Genomic DNA, 24592 nt, shown 5'->3' on the forward strand with positions numbered 1-24592 from the left:
TACTGTCAACAAAGAGAAAAAACACCCTTTTATATGAAAAATTTTCTCCTACAAACACCACCTCTGATAGAAACAGGAAGAAAATATTATTTTTCGTTTTACTCCGATAGCACTTTGCAAAGTCAGTTTCAGTGTTTCTCCTGGAGTATCAATTTCTCGGGGGGGGGGGGGGGGGGGGGAACCACGCAGGAAAACATGAACGTACAGAAATTGGAAGAGGGACTCAAGGGCAGATGTAGTAGCTGAAACTGTATTTAAAAAATTCTTTTTTTGAAATTGTTCCATTTTCAAGTTGATGGTGTTCCTTTACATGCATCTAAAACTCTAGGTTTAAGATGTTTTCAGACTGCTCCCTTTTCAGTTTAGGCAGGAGTTTATGCAGTGTTTCTTGGATTAGTGACTACATAAAAACGGCATTTTGTTACTCAGCTCTCCTTCCTGTGTGCATTTGGCACATTTGTTTATTGTAAATTAACTAAGTTTTTACATTTTGAATGCACAAGTGTTGTTGAAGTCTTAACTTGTCTTGGAGAACCTTTTAGTGATGCTGTGAGAGAAGTACAGAGCCTAGTTCGGAACCCAGACTGAGTTTTCAGGCCTCCCAGTTAGAAAAAGCAATCACTTCACTTGAAAACCATACATATTTGATATGGAATTTACTGAGAGGCCCCCAATTTTCAAAACAAAACTGCATGTTAAGTTTGGAACTTCATCTGGAGTCTTAGCTAGCAGATAAGAACATATTTAAAGACTGCAATTTCATTCTCAGTACTTCCCAAATTTAAAATGTCAAGAGTAACAAAAAGTAATTTATAATTAGTGCCTTGCATTAGCTCAAAGCACCAGCCAAAACTGTTCAGAGATTTAAATGATCCTTAGTGGTTAAGTAAGGCAGATATCAAAAGTTTTGAGCAGTACAGCATTCCATATTCTTAGGTAAACTCAAGCCCCATTGAAGAGGAATACTGTAAAGGAGCTGCATATAAACTGCTTAAAACACAAAGCTTTTTTACTCAACTTAAAAGAACAGCTTCAATTTATACCTGCATATTGTTTGCAAACAAAAATCATCACAAATTAAAATCCTTGTTTAAACAAATGATCATTTATAAAGTATAATTTAAATACGAAGGCTCTTTCCCACCCACCCATAACACTCAATGGAACTTTTTTACTATAAATAATTGCAGAGTACAGATTAACAAGGAGGTTGATTTTACCATTTTAACTTACCATTCCATTGGAATTATTTATTCCATTCATATTGATTTTAGTTACAAATCTAACTGTTGGAGGTGCTTCTGGATATTTAGGTCCACACTCTACTTTCAGACTGTATATTCTGTTTTCATAGTTTGTCTAAAAAGAAAAACAAAAAGATTAATGCATCTTACTGAAAGTTGTTATTTTAAAAGTACTTTAGAAATACACAAACACAGCAAGATGGGTTAGGGAGAGGAAATATGTAATGGGATGATTTTAACTCTGTTTTTATTATTTTACAATTGATTTTTGATTGAAAAAGTCTTTGATTACTTTGTGACACATCAATGCCTCAGTTATCTTGATTAGCTGATCAATATGCAATATTTTTTTTAACAAAGATTTAACTACGTTAAAATAATCATTGCGTAAAAAGGCACCTATTATAGGTATCGAAAGCACCACATACAAAAAACAAATAAAAGACATTTTTTTAAAAAAACTATACAGAGAAAAGAGGACTAACCCACTGGCAAAGCTAAGCCACACATACGCTTCCTCCCCACCCCTGAACTCTGGCACAAGGGCAAACCTAAACCATCGGGCAAACCACCCTTACCAAAAGGTAAATCCTCTAATGCAGCAAAGATCAGGACAGGGGAAGAGGTAGATGAATATAAAACAAAAGGAGAAAAGCCTAGAAACACTCAAGAACAAAGACCAAAATAAATGGAATTTGCAACAAAATCCTGTAGAAGCAGTTTAGTAGTAACTATGGAAGAACTCCAGGAACAAATTCCACAATTTATGGCTTATGAGCAAGAAAGCTCTGCCTGAACAAAGAAAACCAAGCCAACTGCCAAAGAGGACATGATCAAGTACTCATGGCTAGATTATGAAAGGATTTATATACTATGATATTCAGTTGTACCTCACACTGGCAACCGACTCTCTTTCTCCTCTACACAGGAGCAACCATGGAAACAGCTACTTTCTGTAAAAACTGGTTGGTTACCTACATTCCTACTACTGTTGTTCTTTGAGATGTCCTGCACATGTCCATTCCACATGTTCGCACCTTGTGTGCACTTGTCTGAGAACTTTTTCCCTCAGCAGTACCCGTCGGGGTAGCTCAAGCACCCTCTGACCCACATGTCACTGCATGCTTGCATAAGAAGAGCCACCCCTGACCCTCCTCAGTTCCTGTGTACCTGGCAGACTCTGACAGAGAGGAGGAGGAGGAGGAAGACGACAGGTTGTGGAATGGACATGCAGGGAAACAAGCAGGGAGAACTGGAAGTCCTGGCACAGTCAAGGAATTATGATGTGATTGGAATAAGGAGAGACTTGGTGGGATAACTCACATGACTGGAGTACTGTCATGGATGGATATAAACTGTTCAGGAAGGACAGGCAGGGCAGAACAAGTCGGGGAGTTGCACTGTATGTAAGAGAGCAGTATGACTGCTCAGAGCTCCGGTATGAAACTGCAGAAAAACCTGAGAGTCTCTAGATTAAGTTTAGAAGTGTGAGCAACAAGGGTGATGTCATGGTGGGAGTCTGCTATAAACCACCGGACCAGGGGGATGAGGCTTTCTTCCGGCAACTAACGGAAGTTACTAGATCGCAGGCCCTGGTTCTCATGGGAGACTTCCAGCAGATATCAGGATGATTGGAGAGCAATACAGCGGTGCAGATAATCCAGGAAGTTTTTGGAAAGTGTAGGGGACAATTTCCTGGTGCAAGTGCTGGAGGAACCAACTAGGGGCAGAGCTCTTCTTGACCTGCTGCTCACAAAGTGGGAAGAATTAGTAGGGGAAGCAAAAGTGGATGGGAACCTGGGAGGCAGTGACCATGAGATGGTTGAGTTCAGGATCCTGACACAAGGAAGAAAGGAGAGCAGCAGAATACGGACCCCGGACTTCAGAAAAGCAGACTTTGACAACCTCAGGGAACTGATGGGCAGGATCCCCGGGAGAATAACTTGAGGGGGAAAGGAGTCCAGGAGAGCTGGCTGTATTTTAAAGAATCCTTATTGAGGTTACAGGAACAAACCATCCCGATGTGTAGAAAGAATAGTAAATATGGCAGGCGACCAGCTTGGCTTAACAGTGAAATCCTCGCTGATCTTAAACACAAAAAAGAAGCTTACAAGAAGTGGAAGATTGGACAAATGACCAGGGAAGAGTGTAAAAATATTGCTCGGGCATGCAGGAATGAAATCAGGAAGGCCAAATCACACCTGGAGTTGCAGCTAGCAAGAGATGTTAAGAGTAACAAGAAGGGTTTCTTCAGGTACGTTAGCAACAAGAAGAAAGTCAAGGGAAGTGTGGGCCCCTTACTGAATCAGGGAGACAACCTAGTGACAGAGGATGTGGAAAAAGCTAGTGTATTCAATGCTTTTTTTGCCTCTGTTTTCACCAACAAGGTCAGCTCCCAGACTACTGCATTGAGCAGCGCAGCATGGGGAGGAGGTGACCAGCCCTCTGTGCAAAAAGAAGTGGTACGGGACTATTTAGAAAAGCTGGATGAGCACAAGTCTATGGGGCCGGATGCGCTGCATCCGAGAGTGCTAAAGGAGATGGCGGATGTGATTGCAGAGCCACTGGCCATTATCTTTAAAAACTCATGACGATCGCGGGAGGTCCCGGACAACTGGAAAAAGGCTAATGTAGTGCCCATCTTTAAAAAAAGGGAAAGAGGATGATCCTGGGAACTACAGGCCAGTCAGCCTCACCTCAGTCCCTGGAAAAATCATGGAGCAGGTCCTCAAGGAATCAATTCTGAAGCACTTAGAGGAGAGGAAAGTGATCAGGAACAGTCAGCATGGATTCACCAAGGGCAAGTCATGTCTGACTAATCTAACTGTCTTCTATGATGAGATAACTGGCTCTGTGGATAAGGGGAAAGCAGTGGACGGGTTGTTCCTTGACTTTAGCAAAGCCTTTGACACTGTCTCCCACACTATTTCTGCCAGCAAATTAAAGAAGTATGGGCTGGATAAATGGCCTATAAGGTGGATAGAAAGTTGGCTAGATTGTCGGGCTCAATAGGTAGTGATCAATGGCTCCATGCCTAGTTGGCAGCCGGTATCAAGTGGAGTGCCCCAAGGGTCAGTCCTTGGGCCAGTTTTGGTCAATATCTTCATTAATGATCTGGAGGATGGTGTGGATTGCACCCTCAGCAAGTTTGCAGATGACACTAAACTGAGAGGAGAGGTAGATACGCTGGAGGGTAGGTAGAGGATACAGAGGGCCCTAGACAAATTAGAGGATTTGTCTAATGAGGTTCAAAAAGGACAAGTGCAGAGTCCTGCACTTAGGAAGGAACAATCCCATGCACTGCTACAGACTAGGGACCGAATGGCTAGGCAGCAGTTCTGCAGAAAAGGACCTAGGGGTTACAGTGAACGAGAAGCTGGATATGAGTCAACAGTGTGCCCTTGTTGCCAAGAAGGCCAATGGCATTTTGGGATGTATAAGTAGGGGCACTGCCAGCAGATCGAGGGATGTGAGGCCTCATCTGGAGTACTGTAGTGAGGCCTCATCTAGAGTACTGTGTCCAGTTTTGGGCCCCACACTATACGAAGAATGTGGAAAAATTGGAAAACGTCCAGCAGAGGGCAACAAAAATGATTAGGGGACTGGAACACATGACTTCTGAGGAGAGGCTGAGGGAACTGGGATTGTTTAGTCTGCGGAACAGAAGAATGAGGGGGGATTTGATAGCTGCTTTCAACTACCTGAAAGGGGGTTCCAAAGAGGATGGCTCTAGACTGTTCTCAGTGGTAGCAGATGACAGAACGAGGAGTAATGGTCTCAAGTTGCAGTGGGGGAGGTTTAGATTGGATATTAGGAAAAACTCTCTCTAGGAGGGTGGTGAAACACTGGAATGCGTAACCTAGGGAGGTGGTGGAATCTCCTTCCTTTGAGGTTTTAAAGGTCAGGCTTGACAAAGCCCTGGCTGGGATGATTTAGTTGGGGATTGGTCCTGCTTTGAACAGGGGGTTGGACTAGATGACCTCCTGAGGTCCCTTCCAACCCTGATATTCTATGATTCTATGTGCAACACATCTTTGAGAACATCAGTTACAGAAAGATAGGTAACAGTTTTTAAATTTGAGTGCTTGTACATGTCCATTCCACTGCAGGTGACTCACAAGCAGACAAACACAGAGGTGGGCTAGGAATCTACCTGAACAGTGATTATGGGACAACGTGCCTGAAATTAGCATTGGCCCTGGACTGACAGGAAATGTCATAATGAAAAGAAAGAGGTATGAACTGATGACCAGGACATTGCTTTACAAATGACTGTGATCAGCACTTGTGCCAAGAAAGCCACTGAAGTTGCCTGTGCTCCAATAGAATGCACCAATACTCTAACTGGTGGGGCTATATTAGCCAACTGGTAGCATAAACAAAAGCACAAGGAGATCGAAGATGAGATTCTCTGAGTGGAAACTGGTTGGCCCTTAGCCCTGTCCACAACTGCAACAAACAACTGTGTGGAAGATCTACAGGACTTAGTACACTCAAGGTAGAAAGCTAAAGCCCTTCTCACATCCAATGTAGTCTCCTCTCACCTCTATGCACATGGGTTTTCAAGAAGAATGCTGACAAACAGATTTCCTGGTTAACATGAAAAATTAGACTACCTTTGAGAAATTTTGGGTGAGGGCACAGATAAATTTTATCCTAATGACAGGAGGCTCTGACACTCGGGCTCTCAACTTGCCCATCCTTCTGCTGAGGTGGCAACTAAAAATGCTACCTCTATAGAGAGCTGGAGCAAAGAGCAAGTTGCAAGGGGTTCAAAAGGTGGTCCCATTAACTTTGCTAGGACCAGTTCAGATCCCATGGAGGTATAGGATCTTGCACATGTGGGTACAATCTGATCAAGCTCTTTATGAAACTGGTAGTGATGGGGTTGGAGAAAAGGAATCTACTATCCACCGAGGTCTGGAAGGCTTATATAGCTCTGTAAGAGGACATCTGGCAGCTAACTGCCAAACTTTGATGTTTTAGGTACAGAAGAGAGTTAAGTACAAGGCTCAGAGGTACATGCTTTGGGGATATGCCTTTCTTCTGGGACCAAATGGAAAAGCACTTCCATTTATGCACATAAGTGCCCCTATTTGAGGGTTTTCTACAATTCAGAAGCACTTCCAGGACATCCTTAGAACAGGATCTCTCCAAAGGCGTTAATCACTAACCATCCACACAATCAGGTGGAAGTCTCATAGGTTGGGATGGAGCATCTGGCCGTGATCCTGAGAAAGCAAGTTTGGATCCAGCAGGACAACGGAGGCTTGACTGACAAGGTCAGCAGGGGCAAATAACAGTGTTGAAAAGGGCAAGCCAGTGCATAAAGATGAGATGAGCATGGTCTTGTTTGACTTTGAACAAGACCCTGGGCAGCAAGGGAATCATAGGGAAGTCATACAGTAGGAGGTCCTTCCAGGGTAGCAGAAAAGCATCTGTTAATGAGCCTGGGCTGACAACTTCCCAGAAACAAAAACGATGGCATTTTCTGTTTGACTCTGTTGCAAACAGGTCCACCTGGGGAATCCTCCAGAGCTAGAAGATGGATCTGATGATGTCTGGGCATGAAAACTGCTTGTGGTGATCGGAGACGGTCCTGCTCAGTTGATCTGCCAACATGTTCTGCTTCCCTCGAAGGTAAGCAGCCCCAAGATGAATTAAATTGGTTATGCAAGAATCCCAGAGACAATCTGCCTCCTGGTATAGGGAGGAGTATAATTTATGCAACTCTCTGTTTATGTAAGACATTGACGCAGAGCTGTCTGTTAGAATTAACAAGTTCTTTCCTGCTGTATCAGGAGGAAAGCTTAACAGGCTAGTTGTACAGCTCTTACCTCCCAGACATTTATATGAGTCATTAGATCCTGAGGCAACCAGAGACCCTGATGCTGCAGGGATCCATATGGGTCCCCAAACCCAGGGCTGATGGTGTCTGATTAAAGTGAAGTTTGGTAGCTGTGGGATAAAAGCCTGCACCCTCAGATTTTCAGAGGTCTATCTACCAATCCAAAAAATGACAAAAATGACATTGGCACTCAAACCACATTGTCCAAATGACGACGACTTGGGGCATGTACTAACGCTTGCCATGCCTGCAGCTTGGCATGTTGAACCACATATGTACACACTGCCATGTAACCCACAAGGTTGAGGCAGCTGTACGCTGTGGTGAAAGCTTTCAGCTGCAGCACCAAGCCCCATACTGCCAGGATTATGGCAGCAAGAACATGGCCTTTGCGGAGTCTAAGAGCTCCAATAAATTCTTTCCTCTGTACAGGTTTTAGAATTGATTTGTCTCAATTTACTAGGAGCCCCAGTGCATTGAATGTGGATAGGACTGTAGATACACTAGATAACACCTGAGCCTCGTACTGACCTCTGATCAACCAGTTGTCCACCTAAGGGAACATATGGACTCCTGATTTTCATATATTTGCTGCTGCAATTGCCATACATTTTATGAACATCCAAAGAAAGACAGATCAAATGAGACCACTGAACTGATAATGGACCCCCTTTGCCACAAATCTGAGAAACATCCAATGGTTGTGCCATACTGCAACATGGAAGTAAGTGTCCTTCAAGGAAGCTGGACCAGGGTACAAATACTCTAGATCCCTTAGAGGGGACATAGTACCTCCTTTCAGCTCACTTTGCTATAGGAGATAAGGAAGATAGTGTCTGCCATAGCCCCTTGACCTGGCTCCATAATGGCTTTGTTAATCAGCAGAGCAGCCTGGCAGAGGCTACCGATACCTGAATGTCCACCAACTCATGGACACAACTCCTCTGCCTGAATGTCAAGAACAGAGACCACTCTTCTCAATAGATCTTGATGAGCCCTGAGGCCCTCTGGCAGTGGTGAATCACTTGCTGCCACAACAGCCTCAACTGGTGACGATGAAGCGTACACCACAGGATTCTGAGGTGGTAGCTGCTCCATGACTTGTGATGGGGAACCTAGTTGAGTGACTTCTGGCTGCAGATCTTGGTACAGATTTTGGTACAGAATACCAGAGAATGATGCCCCCAGAGCAGTCTTAATGACAAAGAACAAGATGGCTGTAAGGAGGGCCTATCAGGAGAAGGGACGCCCCATGGTGTCCAGAACGACCACTGATATTGGCTTCAGACCCAACTTTAACTAGACAATTGCCCCTTAGGATACAGAGGCTACTGCTATGACTGTTGCATGACCCTTGGTCCCCAAGTCTCTGCTGGAGGACATACCTGCTATCTTGGATGGGACACAGATAAATGCACTTCTGAGTTCAAAGGGGAAGAATCTGAAATGTCTGTGAGAGCCATGTAGTCACACCCTACACACTATTGTAATAAACTTTGTACAAAGCACACAAAGCATTGTGAGGTGTCATTTGAAGATTCATAACTTGCTTGTTATTATTGTCCTGGTAACATGTGTAGCCACATTGTATGTGAAATTATAAGATAACCCTGTATGATGTTTGTGATGGGGCAGATCAGTCCTGCACTGGTACGGAGGGGGTTAATCCTTCCCTCCTAGCAGAGGAAGCCCCACCCCTGAGGCTCTGCTGTGCATGCTCCACCTGGAAGTCAGGTATAAAAAACTGCAGAACTGTTCAGTCAGGGCTGACTGTGAAGGAGGAAGGACACTTGGAAAGGGCTCCAACCCAGGAGCTCTTACAGCCCTTACCTATGAGAGCTGAAGAGCCAGAAACCTGGACCAGAGGCCTACTGCTATTGCAACCCAGGGAGTGTCTGGTGCTGAGGAGCGTGGAAACCCCAATACCATATGGACCACTGCTGCAGGAGGGCTGGTAGGAAGTGACCCAGGGAGGGTAAGGGAGTGGTACCTCACACCCTTATGAGGTCAGCTTGTTTCAGAAGGATTTCCCGCTGACCCTGTGACAGATCGCTCCATTGCTGGCAGGGCCTTGGGCCAGGTCCTGGTGGAGTCAGGTGGTCCCAGACCCCCCCTACCAGGGGCTACCACCCCCTTGTGACGGTCCCCAAGCGCTAGCCATTAGGCCCCGTTTTGCCTCCAAAGGTGGCAGTATTGACTCTAGCCAATAGGCTGCGCTATCCCACTAGGGGAGGGGGAATTAGGTGGACTCTGGCCATTGGGCTGCACTGCCCTAGAGGCATATTGAATGGACTCTGGCTGCTAGGTTGCATTACCCCACTCAGGAAAAGGCAGTAGACAGATCCTGCCATTGGGCCACACTGCTGACTACCGGGGGAAGGGAGTTAGAAAACGGATGTAGGTATAGAGAGGCAACTTGACTTAAGGGGTTGACGAGGTACGAAGCCTGCCACAATGTTATTAACACATGTTCCAAACCCCACAGCCCTACCCAAACTGAGACTGGTAAACAGGTCTCTCCTAAACAAAGGAATGCGTGCTCTGCTTCGTTTGCATTTAAGCAGTAAACAGAGTCATCAAGCAGGAAGGGAAACAAAGAGAGCTCATAACAGGTGAGGAAAAAGCCAGTAGTAGACATTGTCTCCTGGTGCCCAGCTGGAAATGTTTTTCAAGTGAGCAACAAACTATAAAAAGGAGGGACAAACAACCCAGGGCACTCCTCTCTCTCCCTGCCCATCGCATTCACTGCACCTGAAGCAACAAAGGAAGCGTTCATTGGACTCAGGGGTAGAGGGGAGGGAGAGGCGCTGACATCTGTCAGAAATGGTCTAGTTATTACTTAGTCCTGCCTTGAGTGCCGGGGACTGCACTAGATGATCTATTGACGTCCCTTCCAGACCTACACTACTGTGATTCTATGACCTAAGAAGTTTGGTCTGTAAGGCTGCTGAAAGCATGTGGCGGGAAAACTGTGTGCTTTGAATTTAACATAGTTTGTTAAATTAGGCACCAATAATGTTTTATCTTAACTTTTCTTGCAACCATTTCTGACTCTTAAGCTTCATTACCTATATTAACTTAAAATCTGCTCTTTGTAGTTAAACTTATTTTATCTGATCCATTGTATTTTAAATTGAGGTGTCTGGGCAACTTCATTTGGGGTGGTGACAAGCTGTGTGCATATTCTTCTCAAAGGAATAACACACTTAATATAACTTGTGCTGTCCAGGAGAGGGCTGGGCAGTACAGGACATACATTTTTGGGGGGAAATCTAAGACTGAGGGTGTGTTGGGGTCACCCTACAGCATAATCAAGGCTGGGGAGAGCCAAAGTGTAAACCAAGCTGGCTGGCAGGCTGCAGTTACACAAAGACACTCAGGGTCTGGCTTGCATGCTGGAAGACTGCTTCTGAGTAGCCCAGGTGGGTGCTACTTACAAGGCACTGTAAGGCACCTAACATTGCAGGGCAGGGGTGACACAGCTGCTCATTAGACTGGAGTGTACCCTGGTATGTCACAATGTTCAACATCATGGCAGGAGCAGAACAATTTGGGACTGGGGATAGGCAACCTGAGCCAGGGGATTGTGATTCCGGGGATATCATTGCCCTTTGACTGCACTGGCCTTTCCAGAAGCATGGGAGGTAACGGTACCATGAGCTCCTGACATGGAGAGGTTGGCGCGGCAGGCATAGGTACCAACTGTAAACTTTCTTGCATTTCTGGGGATACTGCTACAGGGAGGCGAAGCAGATCTCCTGCAGCTGCATATACCTCTGGGGTGGTTGGGAGCAGCAATGACAGATAGTTCTGCACCAGAGATCTTTTGGGGGATGCCTTTGATGGACCTGGTGCAGGCTCTGGAAGTGGCAATTCCTCCTTAACTCAACAGTGCTCCAGTGAGAGACTCTCCCTCAAATGTCTCTCAGGGTATATCTACCTTGCAATGAAAAACCCGTATCTGGCCCATGCCAGCTGACTTGGGCTCACAGGGCTCAGGCTAAGGGGCTATTTAATTGTGATGTAGGCATTCGGGCATGGAGCCTGAACTCTGGGACCTTCCCATCTTGCAGGGTCCAAGAGTCTGGACTCCAGGTAGAGCAATGGTACATGACAGAGGGTGCTTGAGCCATCGTGATGGGTACCAACGAGGGAAAAATTTCTCTAACAACTGTGCATGAGACGTGCACACACCTATAAAGGAATGAAAACGTGCAAGCACTCAAAGAAAAACTGTTGTAGAGTCTAACAATGTTGAGAAGCCCTATTTGAAGGTTATTACAGCAGTCTAGCATGGACATGATCAAAGCACGGAGGACTGTGGTCAGTTCTACAATAACTAAATTTTCTGAAAAATCTACAGCTGTCGATAGCAATGGCCACTCAAGGCCACTGACATACAGGCCTCCATCCTGAGAAAGCAAGTCAGGGTCGACTCAAGTTCCATATGTTTCTCACCAGTGCATATACTATACACATGAATAACGGGAACCCAAAATGGCAACATGCTCCTCAAAACTTTCCCCTACCCACAAACAACCACCCTTAACCTTGTATGTCACAGCTAGCTGTCACTCTCTCCAAGTAAAAATTTCAGCTAATTAGTCCAGTGACCAAGCAACTGTCCACAATGAGGCTACTAGACACAGTAAGGGTCATAGCATCGACACCACAATCCATATCATCAGATTATCTCCCCTGAGAGGGCTCTATATACACAGAGCAGCAAAAGGGACAGAAAGAAACAGTGGGAAAAAATTCTGGGCACTCTGAATACAGGACAGTGTCCATAACCACCCTCTAATTCCTCCCTTCTAGGAATGGGTACAGTCATCAAGGGGCATCCAGATCCTTTCTTAGGGACCACAGCTTTATCACCAGCACCTGAAAGTTAATAGCATGAAAGACTGCTAAAAGATTGAGTGTCATCAGGAACAATTTTTTTATTCAGTGCCAGGAGGAGATTGCCAACTGCATTAATCAGGGTAGTCTTGATATGTAGACAGTCTGAAAATTCCATTAAGATGAGAGAAACTTGAAGCTGTACAGTCACTATGTTTTCCAATATTCTTCCCTGAAAGAGGGAGTTCTAAACAGATTCAGCACCACAGAAATTGATTGGTAGTTTTGGCTTGTGGCTACAATTCCTAAAATTTAACACAATCCTGTATTATTTATAGAGAAAACAAGGATGCTCTGGAAATCTGAGGGCTGAATGAAATGAAGCGTGTGACTGCTAAAGATTTAGGTTTAATCAGTTGCTCTTGTGGTGAAAAAAGACACACAGAACAGAATATAAAACTAGTTGTTTAAAAAGACAAACAGATCAATCCATCATCCGATTGGGAACTGGTATCAGCAGCAGTATAGATGGGACACAGCTTATTTATAATTGCATAGAACCACTGGACATGCATGGAATATCAATCCCAGCTCTGAATGATCTCAGGACTTCCTTGTGAAATGACTACCCCTCCATGTTCGTATTTACCGGTCAACAACCTTTTGTTCAGGGGTCATGCTGCCATTGTTTCCTTACTCTGCAGCTATATGATACCTTCATCTTTAAAGCAGAAAAGCTCTTAATGCTCTGAGTAACATTAGCAATTTCCTCTGTTTTCTGTCAGAAGCTACACATTGCCTACTGTAGCTCTTCTCTGATTCGATCACCTCCAGTTGTCTGTACCCCCTGAAAATGCCTATGGAGTTGTTTGTGCTAATATGATGCAGCTAGCTTGGTGTCAGGTAAAGAATGATTATGTGTAGCCGCTTTCCACAGTCACATATGGCTGCTACGTGTGCATGTTTGTGTCCCTCTGCACTGGAGAGCACAGGAAGGCACAGCACCACTTCGATCCCCAGTTTCCACTGGATGGAACATAAGACTGCTTGTATTAGTTTCACACAATTGGGAAATAGATAGATTTAAACATCTCTAAGGATGTTCTGTATATTCTAAATATTTTTTGAAAAGCACTCTATTGAAGAGTATGGCACTAACAGCAATGGCATGGGCCAGACAGTACAGAAAAATACTGTTGGGGAAACTGGTACAATTTTGATAACCACCTCAATCATGAGCTGCAATAACCTTGCTACTACTGTCTCTATTTAATAGAGACTGCCAATCATCCAAAAGTTTTTAATATGGAATAGGGTAATACTAACTGCCTGTTCACTTGTGACCCAAGTTATCAATAGTTCATTTTTTTGGGCCATGGTATTAACTTCATCACTGGAATCAAAGCATTAAAAAGCTGGTTCCCAGTATTCCCCAGTTCATGTGGGCACAGGGCAATGAAATTTGATAATCTTCCTCCCCCAACATTCCTTTTGCTCCCAGTTGCTCACCCTCACCCTGAGCCCCTTAACATTTCTCCAACTCCTAGCTTAGGGGACTGACCCCACCCTCCCAATTCTCACTTCTACTAGAGTTCTACCATTTCCACCCCTCTGAGCTCATTTGGTCCACCTCTTTGCCCATGCGCCCTATCTAAATAATAAATATACTGATAGACAAAAAGCATAGTTTTAAACTAAGCAGAATTTGAACTTGCATCCCAGCCCACATGGTCTCTCCTGCACTCTAACCAGCAACATCAAAAAGTTTGCTGGTTGTCTACCCTATGGCTCAAATTGAAGCACATAACACTAGGTTGGTGACTTGGTACCTCTCTCCCACAAAGCAGTCATCTTGTTCTCCAGAATCTCACTTTATTTAAAGAAAAAGTATTGCTAGCCCTTATGGTACTGAAGAAAACCTTCAAAATGTAAACCAAGCACAAGCCACACAGTGACATCTACCTAATTCCACACACGACAACTCAAAAGTATAGCTCAAGGTATTAACACCACCATTTGTTTTTTTAGGGGTGTTAAATCAGATTCCCAGTGATGATAATTTAAATGTCTATATGGTAAACAATTTCACTACTGACCAAAGCATGTAAGAGCAGGGACTACTGAGTCCCACCAAGGGAAGCCAATCCTGCAGAGCTGAGTGGGGCATCTGAGCCCCTGCCATGACCAGGCCAGCCCACTTCCTCAGGGTAACGAGTGTCTAGACTGCTCTGATACTGAGCAGGGATCCAGGAAGCACTCTCCTGGTGGCTGTTGCTTCTCCCACAGCTGTAGGCTGTCTGCAGATCCAGGCAAATACTACTGTATCAGTTAACAGGTTACATTTTAAATGCTTTTCTCTAGAACCATGAGATTGGGGCGTGGAGGGTTTTAAATAAAAGCTTTGATTCTGACATCACAACTCTGGAAATCAGTGTCCAAGGCATGTAACTACTGTGCCTATACATTATCTGCCCTTAGAATCATAGAATATCAGGGTTGGAAGGGACCTCAGGAGGTCATCTAGTCCAACCCCCTGCTCAAAGAAGGACCAATCTCCAATTTTTGCCCCAGATCCCTAAATGGCCCCCTCAAGGACTGAACTCTCAACCCTGGGTTTAGCAGGCCAATGCTCAAACCACTGAGCTATCCCTCTCGCCACAGTACTCCCTCTAATTTTTTACGTCCATGTGCAGAATGTATTTTATATGCACCAATATGGGGATGTGTGACACATCACCTTCATATAGGTGCACATAAAATCTATGTGGTGGGGGCGGGGCTGAGAGGTTCGGGGTGCGAGAGGGGGCTCAGGGCTGGGGCAGAGGATGGAGGTGCAGGTGGGTGCAGGCTCTGTGGTGGGGCCAAGCATGAGAGGTTTGGGGTGCAGGCTACCCCAGGGCTGCAGTGGGAGAGAGGACTCTCCCCAGCCCCCTCTCGTGCTGCAGCAGCTTGGGGCTAGCGGCGAGGGGTGCCTCTTCCTGCCGCAGCAGGTCTTAATAGGGGCTTAATAGGCAGCTGCGCAACTTAGAGGGAACTTAACCTTGGTATATCCAAACCTCAGGAGCCCAGCAGAACACATGTGATGATATTCGACACCTCTGCACAATCTACTGCAAGTGACAACTGATTCCAGTTTCCCAAGTAGGCTGAGTTTGGATTGTTGATGGAGCTTGGACAGTGCCATCATTATACCCCCCCCCCCAACTATCAATATGAGCCTTAGTTTTCTTCTTCCAATAAGACTTACGGCAGGGAGGGACTTACTGCACAATAAACTATAGCACTGCTATCATGATCACTCAACACTAGCAGTAAAAGTAACCTAGTAGCACAATACCGCTTTGAGCATCAGCCCAAGTCTCTATTTACGTAGAAGTATGTTTTGTACTCTTATCATCGAAGTTGCTTTTCAGCAGATTTCCTTAGCACAAAAAATACCCCATTCCAAGATCTGCCCATTCACTTTTGGTAATGCTCGTGTAAAAAGAAATAAGTAATTTAGGATTACTAGTTCTTCTGCAGGGTGTTTCGTTAAATCTATTCTAAAGAAATTCAGAGTTCAGCTGGAACTTAAACTTTTGTTAATGCTAGTTTGTCTCAGAGGTCACTATTAATTGTCTGGTCTTTGAAATAGACTTTGGCTGGATTTTATACATGAGCTATGTTCACACACTGCAGTGAATTATGTGATAGTGAAAAATACTACTTATCCTTTCTCAAATTCTGTAAATTTCTCATACTATAGGTATCTGGTCAATTTTTAATTATCTTGTTTTACTGCAGAACTAAATCTACAAGGAGCATATGATAAACATCACCTCCCATGTAGCAAAAAAGTGGTTGAATACTCCAACAACAGTTCCTGTATAGAATTATTTTGCTATCTTAGGGCATAGCTGCATTTCCATCATTAATATACAGCTTTAACTTGTGCCTCTATTCCAGGCAGCAATAGCCACAAAGCACAACCCCTTCACACAGGTTACTCAACAGACATAAAAATAACTGAAGAGATGTGGATACACACAGGCTATTGCTTTGCTGAAGACCTAAATATGTGCCTACACCAAATGTTCCTGTGCAATTCCTTCTAGCCTTTCTACAGATTTTAAGGAAATCAGAATTTTATGTGGATAATTCCCCAACACTGAATATAAGCTTGCTGGCACATATGAGTGTACTAGAATGTAGCTTCTCATATTTAACTCAAGTTACTTCATCAGGCTATGATTAGTTATAAATTGAAGACAGATTATGACAGAACAGTTGTAAATTAAACTATTGTTGCAACTATGTTTTTTTCATTTTAAACATTAAGTGAATTGCTTCTCTAAAATGTAATCTTAATATAGGATTTTGTACCACCCACAAACAAAAAACAGAAGTTTTAACCTACTGTACTGACCCTTGGTGGTCCAATAATCATGCCTGTCCACCTTGTAAGTGTCATATCTTCATCATCTTCAAGGCCCCAGCTTACTGTACCATCGCCTACTCCTTTTTGACCTTCTTCAAGTTCTTCCAACAAGCGAAAATTACGAGGGACTTTAACTATTTAAATAAAGTGAAGTAATGTAAATAGCAATATTAACGAGAAAACATAAGTCAGTGATTATTAAATTTATAGTCTGAATGACATCTTAAACATCACAATTTAATATAATTTCAGTCATAAAAATCCTCACAAAGCATATTTTGAGTATCTTAATATAAAATATTTTTAGGCACCCAGTTTGAGATTAAGTCATTATTTGAACACACTAGGATTTGCAACATAATTAAGTATTATATAGTAGCAACATGTTCAAATAAAGCAACCTGCTGTCTTAAATGCCATGGTAAAAGTGTTTAAGAAAACAGTAACTATGGGTCTAAGTGTATCACCAGATACATTCGTAAGTCTAAATAACCATATAGTAACAGATTTCTCCCCGCTGCTTTCAGCTATTGTGCCACAAAGACCATGAAATTCAGATTACGGAATTTTCTGCACTGCTAACAATAGTTTTGTACTTAAATTGGGAAAATACTAAGACCCACTGTTCCGGACTGGTGGAGTAGAGAAGTTATGCTAGGATTATAGCAGCAGTGTTGGGACTGCACACATTGGACAGCATGGTAAATGGAATGCTAGGTGTCTCCAGCACCTAATAGACTGCCATTACAATACATATATATTTTCTGTAACAACATTCCAATCGTCAAAGAAATCTAATTATATGGAACCAAATGCACGCACACCCATCACTGGCATTCCGATTACAAAAGGGCTTGAAAAATTGTATGAGATATCTGACTGATATAAAAGACAAAAGAAGTGGGCCACAAGTGATGTCCAGAGGTCACAACTTCATGATTCTTGTCAGTTTCACTACTGCTCAGAGGATTCCTGATAGTTTTGGTGAAGTTGACCAGCATCTTGTCATTGGGCAAGCTATAAGTAGCAAAAGAAGCATGGATGCTACCTTTGCAAGCTCATGCAGACAAAATTACATCAGTTTAAATTTGCTCAGTTTTCAGAACCATGTGAGCTAGAAACTTTTAAAATATGAAAGGGCTAAATGGGACATCATTTTAAAAAAAAGCTCACTTTTCTTCACAAAAACAGTAATACTTGAAAAAAAAGAAAGTGAAAGGAATTACAGGAAACAAAATTCTCTGGGCTAAATCATCACCTGGTACAAGTTTGCATAGCTCCACTGAAGTCAATGGACTTACACTGATATACCTGGCCCTCTATCTTTTCAGTTTATTTTCTGCTTTTGACAACACCTTGTAAGTAGACTCCAAGGCCAGAAGGGACCATTATGATTATCTAGTCTGACCTACCTGCATAACAGAATTTCCCCAAAATAATTCCTAGAGCATATCTTTTAGAAAAACATTCAATATAGATTTTAAAATTGCCAATGATGGAAAATCCACCATGACACTTGGTAAATTGTTCTCATGATTAATTACTTTGAATGTTAAAAAAATTAAGCCTTCTTTCCAGTCTGGATTTGCCTAGCTTTAATTTCTAACCATTAATTATGTCATACCTTTCTCTGCTAGACTGAAGAGCTCATTATTAAATATTTATTCCCCATGTAAGTATTTGCAGACTGGAATCAAGTCACCCCTCAACTTTCTCTTTGTTAAACTACATAGATTAAGCCTTGCGTCTGTCACTGTAATGCAGGTTTTCTAATCCTTCAGTCATGGCTCTTCTCTGAACCCTCTCCAATTTTTCCAATATCCTCCTTGAATCGTGGGCATCAGTGCTGGACATATTATTCCAGCAGCAGTTACACCAATGCAAAGTACACAGGTAAAATAACCTCTCTATTTCTACTCAATATTCCCTTTTTTATGCATCCAAGGATTGCACTAGGTCTTCTGAACACAGCCACTGCGAGTTCATGTTCTGCTGATTACCCACTATTATCTCCAAGTCAGCTTCACTGTTCTCCTGTATAGCCAGGTAAAGCTCCTAACCTACAAACAATTACACATGTAAGTTTACTTGTTTAAGAAATCCCATTGACTACAGTGGAACTAATCTCATGTAATTAAATTACACACATGCTTAAGTGTTTGCAGGATCCTGGAGTAAATTAGAGTTTCCAGTTTGGGCCTTTTACATTGCAACAGGAGGGGAAAAACACATTTTAAAATAGGAAAAAGTTATTTTCAATCCAAAATATTGGCAGATATTTCTGGGGCAAATGTAATTCCTGAAACTACACTGAAATTATTCAGTTTTTAAAAAATGGGTCAAATTCTGCAAAAACAGTAAGTTAGGCCACTTCACTTGCTGGGAAATGCTTCACAGTTACCAGTGGTGAGTAGATTTTTCAAGCCCTAATTTACAGTAAACCAGTTACGTATCTTAATGTGTTAATGCAAAAAACTATTCACTTCTTAAATCCAGCATTCAAAATCTAGTTTTAGGTCACAATTACCTAAAATGAAACAGTCATCAATATAAAAAAAAATCACAAATGTTACACATTTTGAATATAGCAGCCTATTAGAAGAATGAGAGGTCAGAGCAGAAGTTTATAGACATGAAACAAAGGTTTGTGGGGAAATTTACACAATCAGCTCTGATATGTTTCGGTCTAACCACTGCTACCAATTAAGTGTTACGAGATTAGTGTTCTGTACTCCTGGGCAGTCTCTTTCCCATCTATTTATCTTAGGATAAATTTATCTTCCCATAATGAAAAATATGTAATTAATATTTGGGTACTATAAATGTAGATTTTTTTTTTAATGTTCATGCAGGTGAAGACTCAATCTCTACTGATTTACACAACATCTATCCCTTGAGGGGGAAGGGAGAGAAGATTTGTTAAGCACCTATACCACACACTACCTAAGGAAATGACTGCACTAAAAAAAGAATGAAAATGCACACAAGCAGATTTTTATCTATATTTCACTATGCATATTCCTAACAGATAACCAAATCATGATTATTCAATGTTTACAGTAACATTCAAAAACAATGGTAAATTCCAACAGAATATGGGCTCACATACACCCTACGAAGGTAAAACCTGCATTTACAATTTTACACTACATTATAAATCCCTTTTACATTTGAATTTAATTAATTTCCAAATTTCATACAATAATTTTCCAGAGGGCAAATAAGCTATATAGTTTTAGAAAAAATGAAAATATATTTTCAAGCACTCCATTTTTTTCTTGTGTTAACATTTTTTGAGGGTGAACGGGGTTGAAATAGGGTTCTTTTAGGTAAACAAGAAGTCCCTACAAACTCCAAATACATTCTTATAGCATTTCAGCTACAGGCCAGTTCTGAACACCAAAAATTGGGAAAAGGGGTTGGAAACAGGCATGGTTGGGAGCAGAGCTCTGACTTCGTAGCCACTGGAAGTTAGGGTTGGCTTACTATAGTGTTCAGGGTGCAAAATTTTTCACAGACCTGAGTGACACAGCTTGGTCAATCCAATTTTTAAGCACAGAACAGACCTATTTCACATCCCTTTCCACCCCATCTTCCATTCCCCTAAACTCCATTATTAATAGAAAAGTTATTTTGTTTCAATGTATTTAGACCCACAAAAATAATCAAAAATAAAAGGGAAAAAAGGGGAAATAAAGGGAAATATTAAATAAAAATTATGTTTTGGGTTAGTGTAGTACTGTCAGGAGCAGAGAGGGGGAAAATGCTTGCAAACATAAAACCTACAGAGGCAACACAATCTGATTTACATGGCTCCACCTTCTCTTCTTTTTTTTAAATCAAGCAATTTAAATAATCACTAACTTAAATCAAGTTGAAGCTTTGTAAAACTGATCTGAAAGTTTATACTATTATAAAACTAAATTTCAAATGCTCTTTTTATGTCACTGTTAAGTATCTTATTTGAATTTTACAGAATTTCTACAGGCAAAAACCAAAATATTGCAAACCAACACCTGATCCTACAAACATTTAAGCAGGTACTAACTTTACTCATATGAATACATCCAACTGACTTCAACAGGACTACTGATCTGCTTTAAATTAAGCATGTACATAAGTGTTTGCAGCATCACTTATTAACATTATATTTTTATTAAAAGCTTCTCTTTGGGGCATAAAATCTTTATCATTTCAAAACAAAATTGCTTTCAGTATTAACAATAAAAAGTTATTTAGCCTTTCAATAAATTAAGTTAGTGATTTTATTTTAAAATAAACAGGCCAAATTTTTCAAAAACATTTAGGCACCTCTGGATGGCATTTTCAAAAGCATCCACTAATATGAACTACAAACTTTGAAAAGGGAATATAACTTAGCTGAAGCGTTTTTGCTTTCTTGACTTGTGAAAGTTCAATATATTAGAAGATGGTGTTGGTGCAAATAAAGCATGAGCTATTATCAATTTTGTCTGACTTTATCAGTAAGCAAGGATGATGAGGCCCTGAACTTGTCTTTAGCATAAAGGAACACTTTAAATGTGAAATGTCTTAGCAGAATTTCAGATTTCGAGATTTTTTTTCCTAACAACTCAGAAGCAATTAGGTTTGCTAGAGGGAAAAGCTGCCTCTTGAGCAGAGCTGTTAACTCCACTACTGACACACTTTCAGCTGCAAGTATTCCCCCTCTTCACAACTATCAGGGGAAAAATAGGAGACCTGAGGCCTAGAGTTCAAGATCTATTAGAAAAATTCAGCTCTACTCTGGAGACAGCTTCTTTCTCTGACAAACTTCCTACAGTGCACCATTAGGAAGTCCCAGTCTGATGGATCTGCACAGGACAGACCATAAACTTTCTCCTCCCCTCTCCACCTTGCCTCAGAAAATTGGACCAGAGAACAACTTTGTTCTGATGATCCTCCTGTGATTCATCAAAGCAGATATGCCCTCTGACAAACCTCCTGGCAAAATTCTATTCTGATGAATCAGAGGAAGCTTATGAGCGCACGCTTCTACTTTGCGCTTCTACTCCGTCCTCCTTCTCCACTCCAAGACAAAAACCTCACTTACTGCCCCATGTTCCAACTCCCAACCACATCATCTTCACCCCAACACAATTAATTTATAAAAAATGATAGTATGTCACAGTGATCCTATATATAATGCTTAAAAGCTGGATGTGGCATGCATATACAGCAGCATGATAGTGTTTGTGGGTACATGGAGGTCAGGAAGAACAAGTTGTGGAGTGGATGAGAGTACACTAGTAATATGAGAGTACAGATATGAAGAGGCATAGGAAACACTGGAGCATTGCAAGGCGGCTAATACGGATCAATGCTTACAGCTATCCACATGAACATAACAGTGCTGATAATTGTATTTAGGTTCTATCTATACTGCATTTTTTGAACCAGTGCAAACCCTCAGAACAAGCATAGGACTGGCATAAGACTGACACTTAACCCACAGCAATATCATTATTTTAGGAGGTCTGCACCAGTGTATCTACTCTGATGTAGTTAAAGACAAAACATTGGGAAAGTCTCACACATGAGACTTTCACCTTATCTCTATTAGTAAATGTTCACTGAAGGAACTAAAATAAATCTAGCAACACTGGTGCAAACGCATAACATGCAGGCAGCTAAACTGATTTAGCTTAATACTGTTTAAATGCATCCATCTTACATTTTAAATGGATATCATTACACAAGTGCACACTTTCTAATATAGGTAAGAATTTTTGTTAATTTAGGGCTTGTCTACACTTGACACACTACAGTGGCAAATCTGGAAGGCTATAGTTGCACAGCTTTAGTGCCTCAGTGTAGACACTTACGACAGCAATAGAAGGGGTTCTCCCATCAATGTAGTTAATCCACCTCCCAAAGAGGCAGTAGTAAGGTCCACAGAAGAATTCTTCCATATACCTAGTGCTGTCTACACCAGGGGTTAGGTCAGCTTAACTACATCATTCAGGTTATGGATTTTTCACATCCCTGAGTGACACAGCTGGGTTGACTTAACTGTTGACATGGCTTTAGAATTAGGTTGATATACTGCATGTTCTAGGAATGCAAACTAAAAAACCCACAAGGAAATAAGCCGGTAAGTCTTTTAATAGTTCATCATTCAACACCTCAGGGTTGTTCGGGAGGAGAGTGGAGATAGATGAGCTGAAAATTGTGGAAAGGAGGTAAGTTTGAGAGGAGGAGCTAATGAATGTAGCACAGATGGAATGCTGAATAATTTCACTGCTTATTTCCATGCTTTTTACTATTTGCATTCCTGGTATACGAAATGGCACATTCTGGGATTTGGCAAATTGCCAATTCTATTAGATATTAGATTTTGTACAGCAGAATGTGACACAGGCAGCTGTGAACTAAGGCTTAGGTAAGGGCCCAGTCGCCATTCCAATCATTTAAAAAACATCAAATTAAATTTGTAACTTTTTAAAAAAAGTTTATAAAGCCTAATGTTTTCATTGTATCTTTTTAGAGTCCAACAAAATTATTTTAACTCCAGCATTGCAACTCTAAAACTGAAACCAACTATACAAAATTGTAAGTGACAATCAACTTTTCACTGTCCAACTAGAGAATGAAAAAAGTAAACAAGGAGTATAGTGACAAGTGAACTAGAGTTTAAAATTCATTTTTAATAATCCACAGTGGTGGTAGTTGCATAAGCAAAGATATTTGTTCATTTATAATTTTAAATCTGGTAATATCCTTTTAAGAGAAGGTGTAGGAAGGAGATTTCATGGGATATCACTAGATGGTGGAAGCAGAAGTCAAAATTCCTGACCCTGAAATTGTATCCATGACACTCTCCCCTCATAGTGACACACAATGGAAGCCCATTCATGCAAATAATGTTGCAGGGTCTTAGTTTAGCAAACTGGAATAGTTGCCTAAATAGATTAAGAATCACTGTAATAGCAAGTATAAGTCTCAATCTCAGTGAGTCATGTCAAGGAGAGTCCCATATGCATTTACTATATTTCCATAGAGATGGAACCCCAACCTAGGTTTGTAAAATAATCAATCACAGATCACAACATTAATCTAAGATTTATATATCTGCATAATTGTAGGTGTTGCCTAAAAATACTATAGCAGGAACTATGTACCACCCACTATATAGTTCAGGCTACAACACAAATGCTATTGTATCCAATTTTCACGTACTCCTTGCTTTCTGAAAGTCACATTTTGGCCTGATGTGTGGTCTTTGATCAAAGGTATAATGACTTAATGTTTGCACAACCACTTCAAGCATTCGAGTTCAGCAAGGGATAAAAATAAACACTTTTCCTTTTAAAAAATTCTAACCAGCGTGAAAGAAGTTTGAAACTTTAATCATGGTATTGACATAGTTTTCCATCAAGGACATTGCTTTTGCTTGGACCAGAAAAAAGTGGGTTTGATTTACTTAAGTTGTGAACATTTGAAAGCTACATACTGAGCATCAGCAGTAATGTTTCCCCCATTATTTCTGCAACTTTTTTTTCTTGGTTGCAGTTAGTGTATTTCTAACACAACTGTTTATGTTAAAAAGGGATATAGGACTTAGGATATATGGCCTTGCAAATTTATCTGATTGCCTAGTTTTTTATTTTATTATGTTTAATTCCTCATTTTTGAGGCTCTTTTTGAAGGGCCTAATTCAATGACACAATTGATGAAAGAAACTAATTAATTGTATGATAAATTAAATTGAGCTCTGCAGTTGTAAATCAGAGTTGGATGTTCCACTCCTTTCAAAATGTGAAATAGAAGTATGTATAGCCATGCACTTGAAATGCACTACACGTTATTTAAAAGACTACGAAAACAAAGTGTGCACTCTTCAAAACTAGCTTGACCACTTTATATTCATAATATTAGCATTTATGCACTGATTTTCTTCAAAATATGGCTTGAATTAAATCTCAGTAAGATCTAAGACAAGACAAATTGGGCAGGGGAGGGAAAAAATCAGACACTGAAGTAATTTTAGTGACAATTTTTCAAATTAGCAAAAGCATTTGGAAACAGGACATGAACCAGGACTGTTCTGAACATTGCTTCTTCAGTGGTATGCTCTTGCCCCAGGATTAGCCTCACTGCTGCCCCCACAGATTGTCCTCTTGACATCTAATCATGTCTAAGACCTTCAAGCCACATAAACAGTTTAAATTTATATAAATTGCTTATGCAGCTTAAATACCTTGAGTCAGTTTGAAATACAAC

At 41.4% G+C, this 24592-nt stretch overlaps 1 protein-coding gene across 3 annotated transcripts in view; it reads right to left on the reverse strand.

The window, feature by feature from the left end:
• UBE2V2 (ubiquitin conjugating enzyme E2 V2) overlaps positions 1-24592 on the reverse strand; it is a 46806-nt gene that overhangs the window by 17519 nt on the left and 4695 nt on the right. For 2 of the 3 annotated variants that reach the window (XM_073331238.1, XM_073331240.1), the window contains exons 2-3: positions 16331-16485; positions 1234-1359 (exon numbers count right to left, since the gene is read on the reverse strand). In XM_073331238.1, the coding sequence (XP_073187339.1) occupies positions 1234-1359; positions 16331-16485 (281 nt within the window). The remainder of the gene's footprint in view (positions 1-1233; positions 1360-16330; positions 16486-24592) is intronic. The other variant, XM_073331239.1, reaches the window with a different exon arrangement.

This window comes from Lepidochelys kempii, chromosome 2 (genome assembly GCF_965140265.1).
Source record: "Lepidochelys kempii isolate rLepKem1 chromosome 2, rLepKem1.hap2, whole genome shotgun sequence".
In the NCBI taxonomy this organism is placed as follows: Eukaryota; Metazoa; Chordata; order Testudines; family Cheloniidae; genus Lepidochelys; species Lepidochelys kempii.